Below are 13,826 nucleotides of genomic sequence, written 5' to 3'. Positions count from 1 at the left end.
TCTTTGAGTAAACAAAAGAATGACGGAGAAAAACTGGCAAATCAAGATAGAGCTAGATCTAACTGTCCAAGACTAATGAAGTGACTCGACTAATGATCCCACCCTCTATTAGCCGATGTGTGTGAGCTTCATTCCTTATAGCTTTACACCGCCGCCGCCAACTTTCATTTTGTCAAATGAGGTAAAATCTCTTTATACAAACTTAGCGTTGCTTGATAATTGATTTTGTTTCTAACTTTCAGTTTTACTTTTTAGTTTTAGAAAATTTGAAAATTAAAAGGAAAAGTTTAAAAAGTTAAATGGGTGACCTCCACTTATTGGTTGTCAATTTTCATTATTTACAAACCAAACAAATCTTTAGTTGAGCCATATGAAAGCATAACGAAACTACAGAGATGAAATGGAAACAAAAAAGTTACAAGAACCAAAGTGAAAACTCAAATAAACTAGAGGGACTCCAACTGCAATACATGTCCTTTGGTTTATTTACTGCACTATCTACCTCAGCTGCAGTAATACAGTGGGGGGTGGTGGTGGTGGTGGGGATCTTTTGTTTTGGGGGTGACAGCGGCAGTGAGGAAAAACCCAACAGGCCACCACTTTCCACTTCCCCCTAACAAGCAATGATATCACCACTGGCAGTCTGGCATGCCAGCCACGGCTGAGCCGCTGCTACCATCTCAATTCTCACATTCTTTCTTTTCTAAATCTGCCCCTCCCACCAACCCATTATTTACTCAACTTACCATTTCTCACACCTCAGATTCCATTGCCTTACTATTTATTTCTTGGGTCCTACAAAAATCCTCTCCGTCTTTTTTGTATACGAATCCAAAACCCTAATACGGGCAACACTCTTTTTTTTCACTGCTTGTTCACTTCGAATTTTATACTAGGATATATAGATTAGGAAAATCACATATCAATTAGTCAAAAAGAGACCGTTTCATTACGCTCCTACATCGATTGCATGGAGTTTTTAGGCAATGGCAGACAATTAGGGCAACATTTCCGTCATCTAAGTTCATCACAAGGATGGTGCCCGTTCATAGAGCGGAAATTTTAGATTAAACCGGTTCGTAGCATGTATATCGAGTGAATGAATGACTGAATGTTCAGTAAAAGATTAATGACTAAAGATCCGCCCTCTTGATACATGATATGTTCATGTTCATACGAAAAATCTCTACATAGACAAGGATTTTTACGACTACTCAAAAAAGTGTAACGATTAGAAACGAAATTATGCACTTTTCTTTTAGTACTTTTTGATCCCTTTGGGAGATTTGGGATGATTAAAGTTTTACTGTGCAGATACATATAACTTGGGAGAGAACACTGTTGCAGAAAGTCACTGCCTTTTCTTTATCGTTTTGCTTGGTGGGAGTGTACTGAGGTTAGAGCAGAAGGGTTGGGTTGCTCGTCTTTGATGAGAGACAAGTACATGTATATGCAGCGGCTATAGAAGAAAAAACAAATATTTCATGACACGAGTATACTGATATCGCTAGTTATAGGCTTGGAAAACCAAAAATCAAAATAGAAAAAAGCCCGAACTGTTTATCTAACAGAAAATTCATTTAATTAAAGTGAACCAAACCCACCCCTAATTATGTACAAGTTTCTTTCATCAGATATTTTATAATGCTCCAGGGTATCAGAATATCTTATACTCCGAGACTTTTAACCGTTAATCTTAATTTTTATATTTTTAAAATACAATATAACAGTTAAAATCCAAAAATATACAATGTTGCCGAGCACCACAAAAACCCAACGTTTTATATAACATTGCATTACCAAAAGAGATCATATTAATAGTGTAGTAGTGACATGGAAATTGATTTCGTGACATAAAAATTGAACTCGAGGCAAACTTGCACTTAGAAAAAAAAAAAAAAAAAAAAGTAAAGAAATTGAAGTGACACATCAAGGGCATCAACCAACACAGACATAAATGTATAAAATTGAGGGAGATCCACCCCTACAATCTCATCCTCCAGTCCCTCTGAGCCCCTGATCCCACATCTGAATTTTCCTGAAAACTTACAAGATTATTTTGTGGTAGGAAATGAGAGAATAGGAATCGGTGAGAGGGAAAAAAAATTGAATGAGATTAAAAAATGGGAGTCCATTTAACCTCGGTTGGGTGAATATGAAGCATTTTCAGATCCCTTTCTACAAATTCCCCCCACCCCCTTCCCCAAAACAATCTGCATTAAAATACAAATCAAGTGGTGAATTGTCCTTGCTGGTAAATATTTTTTGTAAATTTACTGTGTTTCGGGTTCAAACTATTAATTTTTTTTAAATATACCTTTAGAGTAGTTTTCGGGCGCTAAGCCTCCTATTCAGGCTCTATCTTATTGCCCACCGGCCTTCTCAGTGTAAGGTTCTTCGACACTCAGGCATGGCGTCCTCCAGTTCCGGTAATAAACATAAAAACTTGCACAAAAATACACAAAAACAAAAAAAAACATTGATGATTTTACAATAATGTTGGTATCAAATCATTTAAGATTAGGGGTTCTGTTCGTCTGTTTCTTAAACATTAAAGGCCAAGATTGATGGTCCTAACAGAATTTGTCATTCGAAATTAGAAAAATCCATGTTGGTAGTAAATTGTCCAACAGAAAATGGGCTAATTTTCTCAGGCCCAAATTTTTATGCTCTTTTTTGCAAGGGGAATTGCGTATTTAGCAGTTTAGTTGACGAAGTAAACAAATAGGAAGAGAAGGATATCTAGAAGGCGAATTTAAAATCACATTCTACGATATTCGAATCTCAGACTTTTCACTTACAAATGAAAAAGAATGTCAGTAGACTGTAGTAATAAGTAGCACCTTGATTTACACCTTGAATGCTATAATTTTAAAAATGATGAGATTTTTAGCGGGCAATTAAGGAGGCCCAATTCACTTTGTAAGTTCTGTTGAAAATAAGTCCCACATTGATGGGATGAGGGACCTTGCATGGGCTTATAAGAGGTTGAACTATTCCCTATATTGCCAATTGGTTTTATGGTTGAACCTCAACTTTCTTCAAACCTAAGGAGGTGGAACTAACAAATTCTCTTGCTTCTCCTCCACTTTCTTTTATCGCAGATCTTTCGCTTCTCTTTTCGCGTCTATTTCGTTTTTCTTCGACAAATTTTAGCTTTGATCTTCAGCAACTTTAAATCTCAAATCTTTTCCTTTTAACCTTCTTCAACACACCACGTTTTCAATGTCATGCCCTAATCAAACAAGAGGTAGATTTACTAGCGCACCACGTTTTCAATGTCATGCCCTATTCAAACAAGAGGTAGGTTTGATGTTGAAATTCGCTGAATTTGGCACATAATCATGTGCGAGCCTTGTTGGACGGCAGGTGGGACATTTTGTCATGAATTTTGGACATGTGTTGGGACATTAATCAAACATTGATACAATACAACACAAAGTATGATAATTGTGGATTAGTGTACAAATGGATTTGTATTTGTAGAGTTTTGAAGGAGTTTTGGTGTTGGATTTGATTTAAATTTTTAATAAAATTTTGACTGTTTGATTTAAATTTGAGCCATAGGATATTTTTTTATTACCGCTAAAATTAATTAAATTGAATTTGAGTCATTAGATTTAAAAAGGATGTAGCTGGGTTCGCTACACTGGATCAAAACCCAGGAGGCACCACAGCCAATGGATGGCAACGGCACGCCAATCTGGGCCGTAGAAAGCCTACCACTGGTGCGCTTTTCCACAGCCAATCTATCCACCCTAGGCTACTAACTTGTGTTGGGCCTGCGTGGGATGGTCTTCACATAGAAGCCCTCTGCTACTAGTCTTCACGTCGGCTCCTCTCCCCATGTTACCTTATTCATCCACCCTCCGCGGGGAGGGGGGTGTGGGTGGGAGGGGGAGGGGGAGCAAACACAGATCCACCCATCGGGGGGGGGGGGGGGGGGTGTGGGTGGAAATCCACCCCCGCAGGGAGGGGGTTGTGGGTGGAAGGGGGAGGGAGAGCAAACACAGATCCACCCATCGGGGGGAGTGGGAGGGGTAGCAAACACAGATTCCGACCTCCAAACTTAAAATCCCAAAATTATCACCCTAAAATACACCACTTGAAGAAGAATTGGATCCAAATTTTGGGTTCTTTTTGTTTCTCACTCATCCCTTGAAGACAACCTAAGGATAGAAATTTGGACAAGAGATTTTGGCTTTTGGAGAACTTAGAAATGCCAAAAGACTCAAGTACCTCATTTTACAACCTTTTTGTATGCAAACGATATATTTACATTATGGGGGGTGGGAGAATAAATTAGTTTTGAAATCGCCCTCTACGAAATTCGAATCTCAGACCTTTCACTTGCAAATGAAAATTAATACCACTAAACTGTAGTAACAAATGGCACCTCGTTTTACACCTTGAATGAGAGAATTTAGAAAATGATGAGATTTTTAGAGGGCACTTAAGGAGGCTCAGTCTAGTTTGTATGTTCCACCTAAGCAAGCGGAATTGACAAATTCTCTCACTTCTCCTCAACTCTCTTTTATGGCGGATCCTTCGCTTCTCTTTTCGCATCTCTTCCGTTTTTTTTTTTTTGGTTGAATTTTAAGCTTTGATCTTTAGCAAACTTAAATCTCAAATCTTTTCCTTTTAACCTTCTTCAACCTCACATCACACTTGCTAAATTTGCACACCACGTTTTTAATGTCGTGCCCTAATCAAACAAGAGGTAGATTTGGTGTTGAAAATCGCAGAATTTGGCACATAATTATATGCAAGCCTGGGTGGACGGCAGGTAGGACATTAGCCATGAATTTTTTTTTCTTTTGGGAAACACATTAGCCATGAATTTTGGCCATGTGTTGGGACATTAATCAAACATGATACAACACAAAAAATATAATAAATAAAACGTGGGAGCATAATAATGTTGTTTAATTAATATTGTTGTCACCACAATTGACAAACTCATTACCAACCGCCAACCATCATGTCTTCTGATTATCAAGAAGCTTATTCATTTTAGTTTATGACTGTGAGGGTAAAATAGTAAAGTGAAATTATGTTAGAAAGTTTTAAAAGATTTTATTTTATTTTTTTGTCAAAAGATAGAATTTTATTGAATTAAATTCAAATCGTTACATGAGCATTTTCTGCTAAAGTATTAAAAAGAAACGCATGACCTAACTCATCCCAACCAAATCTTTCGCTATGCTTAACAACGCCGCAATCAAATGAGCTCCACAATTACAATGACGAGGGGTAAAGTAAAACCTCACCGACTGAAATAAGCTTGGCAGTCTCCAAATATCTTGGAGATAAATCTCAAGAATCACATCAACCGTAACCGCTTTATTGAGCATCTGAATCAAGTCCTTAGAATCCGACTCAACCACCAACCTAGCACTAGTTCCCACGTCACTACCCACCACCGCCTCCAATCCCTTGCGGATTGCCTCAGCCTCAGCCATAATTGCATTCCCAAATAACCCCTCTCCTTCCCCTCCCGCTAGCTTCGGAATCCCTGCAAAATCCCGAAGGACCCACCCAACCCCTCCCTCATTCGAATGTTTCATCCATGCCGCATTGCAATTTAGTTTCAATGCGCCAAAACTGGGTTTCTGCTAGCATCCCTCCCCCGCCCTGTCTCCTATCCCCCTCTGAAATCCAACTCCAACCCCCGTGCACTCCCCAATTCCCAACTGCTCCCCCCGGTTATCCCCTAAATCATTCCCCACCCCAGACAACCTAACCCTTAAAACATCACATCCCTCTCCCACCGCATCACTTCTACCAAATGCTGCTGCCACAACTCAACAGCCACTTGGGGTAAAGTTCGAACCCTTTTAAACACGACCTCATTCAGACATTTCCAAATGTGCCAAAACCCAAACACCACCTGTTGCAGCAATGCCTCGACATCCACCTCTTTCTTCGTCCGCTGCCATCCTTCAAGAAAATCATTGACCCCCAATTTGGACTTGTTTAGTGTCTATGATTAGATTAGAATGGATTACGTCTAATTTGGACGTGTAAATACTCATAACAAAAGTTATCTATTCTTATCTATTCCAAAATTCAATTCCTGTTAAATGGTAAAATTAGAAGAGATAAATTTCATTCATATCTAATCCTCTTATGATCTCTTAAAATAAAAAAAATCATTTGTCTCTAGCTTCATATATTTTGGATTTTATGAATTATCTAATCCCTTCAAATTCTTAAAAACGAACCCTTCTCATACTTGGTGATGACCGAAATCAGTGGCTATAGCCCACTTTTCAGTTCCTGTCAAATGGCTCATGGCCCCCATTGGACCACAATTGGAGAATTGAGCCAACCAGCTAGCCCAAACCAACCAGCCAGTCCATCATTTTGAATCCTAACGACCACTTACTAACGTCTTGAATTTTTTTTATTTACAAAATTAAAAAAATTAAATTAAATTAATTTTTTTTCCTATAACTTCCTAAGCTATTAAACAACATTAAATAACATTAAGTAACATTAAACAACATTAAACAATATTAAATAACATTAAGTAACATTAAACAACATAAAACTTAAACAACATTAAGAAAAAATTTATTGACATTCCAAATCCGACACGTGGCACTTAAATTCCGAGACGTAAAATTATTGAGATTCCAACTCGAAAAATTATTAAGGTTATTTAATTCAAGTAACCATATTAATTCAATTAAAATAATAAATTATGTTTGGCCCTATGACCCTTTGGCCCCCTCGGTTGGAGATATTTTTTGTCTTAGTGCTATGTTTGGCCTATGGCTCTCTAGCCCCTTGGTTGGAGATGGTAATAAATAATGCATGATACTGTTCATTGAAATATTAATTTCTTGGAGGGCTATAGGGCTATAACGAGCCCTCTAACCCTTATTCGGTTGGAGATGGCCTTAGGTGGCCGCCTCTTCCAACTCCCCTCAGGGTCAGCTTTGACTCTGGTCTATAAGTAAGAGCAATCATATTATTTCTTTATCAGTTTATCCTAATCAAACCATATTAGTATTAGATATGAAAATTTCATGCTAGTTAAAAAGAAAGCAAAAAGAATTAAAATCGCTTTTTTGTACCAATGTAAAATAATAAACGGCAAGTAAAGTAAGAAATAAGTTCGAAAATCCCATCAACTTATGAATTTTTAGTTAATTAACCTCCCTTTCTAGAAACTCCAAATTTCCAGAAGATCACCATTTTATTATTTTATACCTCCCATACTGTTCCTCAAAATTCTTAGAATCCAATTGAAATCATATTTTCTAACTTCAGTTTTCCATAAATAAATAAATAAACTCCACCAACAAATTGAAAAATGAGACCCTTATTCCACGACATGGTCAGAAATTAATTAATATAATGTATAAAATAATCAACTAGATTTAATCAAATAATTAAATAAATACAGGATGGTGACCTAAATTCGACTACATACACAACACATAAATAATAAATATTATCGAGACAAGGAAATGGTCTTAAATTTGATTAAAAAATGGAGGAGAATATAACAACACCACAAATACCACACACCGACAAACTTCAATGATTACAACATATTCAAGCATCCGCGTGACAAGTTTTAAGTACTAGACATGCAGCAACACACTAAGTATCATGAACCTGCATCACAGCCATCGTAATATCATAAGTAATGAGTATCAATTGGCTTATTAATTAAAAAAAAAAAAACACTCTTAAATCACGGTGGCGAAAACAATCATGTCTACTTTAGTGCAGATTTGTTATCCACTGATTTCTCCTCTCCACACCACCCCTCCTCCTCCCCCCCACCCCCGACGCAGCCGACATGCACGCGCGCAATCCTTCACAACCACTTTCTCTGCGTGATCATCAATTGAGAAGAGAGATAGAACACTTTTTTCTACGTAATCATCAATTGAGAAAAGAGATAGAGACAGAGAGTAGTGAACTAAAATTGACTAGCCTTTAGGACTCGTTGGAGATACTTTTTAAGAAATACTTATGCTCATATAAGCTCTTTTTTTTTCTAAAATGATTTTATTAAAAACACGTTGAAATTTTTATTTAAAATCTAGATGCTTCTTAAACAAACATTTGTAAGTACTCTCGTAAAAGTATATGACAAGGGCATTTCTAAGAAAACGTTTCTATCACCCAAAAACACCCTTGAATTTTTTGTCATGCCTAATCAAATTTTCTTTTGGTTGCCAAAAAGGGCTTTGGGAGCATGTTTGATATTGTTTCTTTATATACGCTTCTTTTCTCATTAGCACTTATGCAAGATTGCCTTTTTATCATAAACCCATTGACATTGTGGCAGTATTGTGGCAGTTACAATAACAATGTTAATGGTTTTTTTCCCTTTAATTTTGAATCCATTGACATTGTTACTGTAACTGCCATGTGCTTCTTTAAAAAGCGCTATGAGCTAGAGCACTTACAAGTTTTTAGCCAAACGTGGTAATAATGTTTTTAGTCATTCGTCTGAATCCTAAGCATTACCTTACTCATTTCAGAAGTCTAAACATGCCCTAAGTCTATTGTGTGTTGTCTTCAGCTAGTTAGACAAAGTTTGACTCATATTGATGCTGTGATGATGTTATGATGAAATTGATACTTGATTGGGATTAATCCCATTATAGTGCCGCAACTTTATTGACAATTTATTGTCCCATTTTGGCTTATTGTAATCATGGTTTTCAAATTTTACTCCTAGTTTAATTTTAGTCCATGAAGTTTCATATTAGTTTCTTTAGTTTTCAAACTTAATAATGTGCTGTATCGCTACAATTAACCCTCCCATTTTAAAATATTTTTGTACACATTTTAATCATTTGTCATGAAAAAACCAATTCCACACTAATCTTTTTTCCAGAATTAACATTTTAACACTAGAACAATGATTTCTCTCTCTTTTGAAGATATCAAAGTATCTGTACGGACTACCATTTTTGCAAAAATTCATATGAACATTGATTCCAGCTTCTAATTATGTAAACATTGACTGATTCTCTTCTAAGATGTCGTTCTCAATAAACCCCATCTACTAACCAAAAACGAAATGGAAAAATTAGCACACACAAAAGCAAAACCAGAGGATATTAATATTATCCAATTTTTAAGCTTCTGTTGGAGTAAAAAGACAAAGAAACCAAAAGGCAAGTCAACCGCGTCTAGCTCTGTGTACTTCCCGAAGGTCTACATAGGCAACCGAAGAAGTTTGTTAGCTTCTCATCCAAAAAACAAAACCCAAAAAAAGTAAAAGGGAACCAACCCAAAAGCATCAGTGGTCTATGCTATCAGCTACCGCTAGCTATGATATCTGAAAAGTAAAAAGTTGAGATATTTTTCGTGTCTGAATTGCGGTTGGGTTCTTAGTATTTATGTTTTTTCTGGGGAAAGAGGAAAGAATCTTGCTGGCAGATTGAACCCAGAAAACAAAATCTCAGTCTGCAGGGAAAAGAAGATCTTTGCTTATTTTGCTGTTGGGGTTCTTTTAGTTTGGATTTTTAGGGTATATGTTGGATTTGAAGACCTTGGTGAGAGAGAGATTTTGGGAAACTTTTGTCTGATGGGGGTTTGCTGGAGCAACAGAATCAAGGCTGAAAGTCCTTCCAATACTGGTATTTTTAATATTTTTCTGGAAACAAAACAAGTCAGTTGTTGATTTTACCTCAGAAATTATTGAACTTTATTTTTCCTGAATGTCTTCTTTTTGTTTGACCAGATGGGTTTCTTAGTTTTTGAGGTAATTTTATATGTTTTTGGTTGATATTTGCTTAATGTATTCTAGTGAGGCAATAATTTCACTGCTTTTATATCAGTTCATCTGTTTTGTTGATGGGGTTTTAGGGACTTCTCAAATTTGACAGAAATATAGAAATCATGAGTATTTAAAGGTTTTGTTTTGGCGAAATTGTTTTGGTGATGAACAATGAAGGTTTATAACTGTATAGTATGAGTTCACCACTACATTGTGAAGTGAATCTTTGGTGATATATGTCAATCGGGTTGCTTTCTCTGCAGGATTCAATTCGAAAAATGGGAGTGGTTCAAGTAGCAGGGCCTCGTCAACTTCCATGCCCCTGACTCCTCGGAGCGAGGGTGAGATCTTACAATCCACTACTTTGAAGAGTATCAGCTTCAGTGAGCTCAAAACCGCCACAAGAAACTTCCGTCCTGACAGTGTGCTTGGAGATGGGGGTTTTGGTTCTGTTTTCAAAGGTTGGATGGATGAAAGTTCGCTTAAAGCGTCCAAGGCCGGGACTGGCATGGTGATCGCTGTGAAGAAACTCAACCAAGATGGATTCCAGGGTCACAAGGAATGGCTGGTAAATCCAATTACCTCGTTTTCATTTTTATGAGTTTTGACAGTGGTCTGATATATCTTCTTTGTGAATTGTATACTTATAACTTGCTGCCTTAGTAGTTTATTTCTCTTAGTTTATGAGAATGCAATTTGAAATTATCCGTAAAGATTATTGTGACTCTGCTAATGCTTGCAATTCTTGGCTAGATTATAGATTGTCGATTTTGCATTATTTTCGGAGCATCTCTCGATACCAGAGTGATTAATAGTACTACATTGTTGGACATATAGACAGAAATCAACTATCTTGGTGAGCTGCATCATCCCAATCTTGTGAAACTCATTGGTTATTGCTTAGAGGATGATCACCGGCTCTTGGTTTACGAGTTCATGCCTAAGGGCAGCATGGAAAACCATCTATTCAGGAGTGAGTTCCTTGCATCCTCCCTAGCGGCATTCTTTTTCAACAGTTCTCCTCCCCCTTTTTCTCCTTAGAGAAAGCATATTGCAAGTTGCATATGATACCTTGTTACTGAAGCATTAGCTATTGTTGCAACAGGAAGTTCTCACTTTCAACCACTTTCTTGGAGCCTCCGAATGACAATTGCCCTCGGCGCTGCAAAGGGACTTGCCTTTCTCCACAATGCTGAAAGACAAATCATACATCGTGACTTCAAGTCATCGAATATTTTGCTCGACTCGGTTTGTAACTTGATACCTATTTTCATCAGATTCAAGTATGGTTTGATGTGCCACGTTTCAGGGTCCCCCCACTGACATCTTGTTTTAATTTCAGAACTACAATGCAAAGCTGTCTGATTTCGGGTTAGCCAGGGATGGGCCAACTGGTGACAAGAGCCACGTCTCTACTAGGGTCATTGGAACCCAGGGATATGCTGCTCCGGAGTATTTAGCCACAGGTGCTACTTTCATACTTCATTCTTCTCTAAGACCCTTTGCCTGTCTGAACCTCTTTGGCTTTTAGAAACCAAGCTCGGGTCGAATGTCATGCTTTAGATGATATTTCAATTTGCGGAGCTAATAACTGGCTCTTTTCAAAAGAATTCAAATTTTATACCTCACAAGACAATAGTCTTTCAAATTAAGTTTTTAAGATTACCCTCACAAAATAATGGCCCTTTCAATCTTAAAAGAGAATGTGAGCGGGGTGATTTCATTTAGTTTCACGGCCTTCTCTTATTTTGGTCTCTTAATGCATCAAACGCCTAAAAATAATCTGTCAAATTACCTTCGTTCAATTGTCGGTCACTGTTGTAATGCGGCTGCGATTGCCAAAGTTCAGGTATTAAGAATTTAATGGAACCAAAGTTCAGTTACCGCTTATCTAATTGCTGTTTTCTTCGTCAGGTCATCTTACTACCAAGAGTGACATATACAGTTTCGGAGTTGTTCTTCTAGAAATGTTATCTGGACGACGAGCTATAGATAAGAACAGGCCAACTGGAGAACACAATCTGGTGGAATGGGCAAAACCATACCTGAGAAACAAACGCCGAGTTTTCCGTGTCATTGATCCTCGCCTTGAAGGTCAGTACTCAGTCAGTCGTTCCCAAAAGGCTGCCGTCCTTGCACTTCAATGTCTTGCTGTAGATCCCAAGTACAGACCTGACATGAATGAAGTGGTAACTATACTGGAGGAACTTCAGGACACAAAGGGCATACCAAAAAGTACACAGAAAGAGCACAATGCAACTAGTCAAGGCCTTCCTAACGGTGCGCCTGACTCCAGCACAAGGAGTGTTGACGACGCTCTCAGCGTGACTGCTTATCCCCGGCCTTCCAGAAACCCACTTTTTGCTTGAAGAGAAAGCTTTCGTGTTGCCCGAGATATGGGGAAAGGTGTGAAGTCTTGAATCTTAATCTTGAGAGTTCAAATTTGTTGTACATACCCAAGAATTGTTCAAGTAGTGTGTAGTGATTGTGTATAATGTCTTCGAGTCTATTGCCTTACGGCATTTTGCGGTGATTTACTCACAGAATCACCGACGGTGCAGAATTCTGTTCTGGTTACTGAAAAAAAGAAATGTAGAATTGCAACATGTGTATGAGAAGTGTGATTCAGGTTCAGCTCATTCGGGTATTTTTGGTATATCTCGAAGTTATGTGACCTTCATAACATCCTCCATGAATGTCTCATATGGAGTCTCATTCCCAAATGTAACATGTAAGTCGTAAGCTCCCGGTGCATCGGAGATATTATAACTCCGAACAGCGGTTGTATAAATTTTTATTCATACTTCAACAAGAATCCATTGTTTCCATGGCCTGAAATTAGAACACCTATTAAAGATCCAAATGAAACCCTAGCCGTCTTGAGAAAAACCAAAGGAAAAATTCTTTGCCGGCGATCCATGCTTTTGGCTTTGAGGTCGGCGGCAATCTTCTTAAAAATTATCTTTGGTCTCTTTTCTCTCATTTTTCATTTACTTTATCTGGTGTTGAATTGTCATCGTGAAATGCTATGGTCACTATGATAATTGTTGTCTTATGCCCAGGCACACAACTAACACAAAGTTTTGGATCCAATTATCACCTTCGATAAAGGGTTGAAATTGGAGGCCATGGAAGATGTTGAATTGTGTTGGGATCATGTTTAATCGGTATGACACTTTAGGATTAGCTGGTGCAGTGATATGCCTTTCGGATTTCCAAAGGATATGGAGTGGCAACATGATTTTATCCTTTTATCCTTTTATTTTGTTATCATTTAATAATTTCCAGGAGGAGAGTTTGCTGATTTGATTGCTCTATGTAGGAGAGTGCTTGATTTTAACTTTGGATTTGGTGCGCTACCTCCTTTGGATATCTGTGCGAAGGGTGGAGTTGGTTGATTTGCTAGATCTACTTCATTTGGTGTTCTAGATCATGCTCACATGATCTCCATGTAACATAAAGTTTAACGGTTTTATTGATATGTGTAATTGTGTGGTTCTTGATGAGCTCTTACGAGTGCTTGAAGTATACTTGTTGCTTTGCGAGCGATTAGTGATACTTTATTGTAATATTTGTCGATCTAGTTTGCAAGGACCCTTTTGGGTCTAGTTCTTCATAATTTGTATGTGTAATGCTCTTCTATCAATGAATGAAATATCGTACTCTTCTTAAAAAAAAAAAAATCCGACAGTGAAATTAATTTTTTTTAATTAACTCAAAACTTAAACCGCACCCAAAAAAATTAAAAACCTAACTGGAGGTAATATAAGCTATGTAGAATCTATGATTATTCCCTAATCGTTTATATAGCTTTTGATTCTTTATGTAAGCACATGAATCCGCTGTAGCACATCTAACAACGGATAACTGGGTTCGACTCCCGGCAGCGGAATTGCCGTTTTTCTTTTTTCAACATTTATTTTTTTATGAAAAAGGAAAATATTAGGAAGATTGAAAGTGTGGGGAATTTAATTTTGACAACATTTATATAAATTTTAAGGCTTAATTATTGTGTCACCCTTTGGAAGTCATTTTGACTCAAATCAAATGGATCAAATTTTAAGGCTTAATC

General features: G+C 37.4%; 2 protein-coding genes across 3 annotated transcripts; one reads left to right on the top strand and one right to left on the bottom strand.

Moving 5' to 3' along the window:
- Positions 1–5,174: 5,174 nt before the first annotated feature.
- LOC137744326 (uncharacterized) lies at positions 5,175–5,567 on the bottom strand. Its single transcript, XM_068484164.1, has one exon. It carries the CDS (start codon positions 5,565–5,567, stop codon positions 5,175–5,177), a length of 393 nt encoding a protein of 130 aa, XP_068340265.1.
- Positions 5,568–9,214: 3,647 nt separating this feature from the next.
- LOC137744957 (receptor-like cytoplasmic kinase 176) lies at positions 9,215–12,388 on the top strand. 2 transcript variants are annotated; one of them, XM_068484782.1, is made up of 6 exons: positions 9,215–9,614; positions 10,018–10,322; positions 10,592–10,727; positions 10,860–11,002; positions 11,097–11,220; positions 11,669–12,388. In XM_068484782.1, the coding sequence occupies exons 1-6, from the start codon at positions 9,563–9,565 to the stop codon at positions 12,121–12,123; spliced, it is 1,215 nt and encodes a 404-aa protein (XP_068340883.1). In that variant the 5' UTR covers positions 9,215–9,562; the 3' UTR covers positions 12,124–12,388. The 2 variants fall into 2 exon arrangements, with proteins under 2 accessions (XP_068340883.1, XP_068340884.1); XM_068484783.1 differs by lacking the exon at positions 9,215–9,614 and adding an exon at positions 9,672–9,739.
- Positions 12,389–13,826: the final 1,438 nt, after the last annotated feature.

This window comes from Pyrus communis, chromosome 9 (assembly GCF_963583255.1).
Source record: "Pyrus communis chromosome 9, drPyrComm1.1, whole genome shotgun sequence".
Taxonomy (NCBI): Eukaryota; Viridiplantae; Streptophyta; class Magnoliopsida; order Rosales; family Rosaceae; genus Pyrus; species Pyrus communis.
This window is presented reverse-complemented; position numbering and strand designations above follow the sequence as displayed.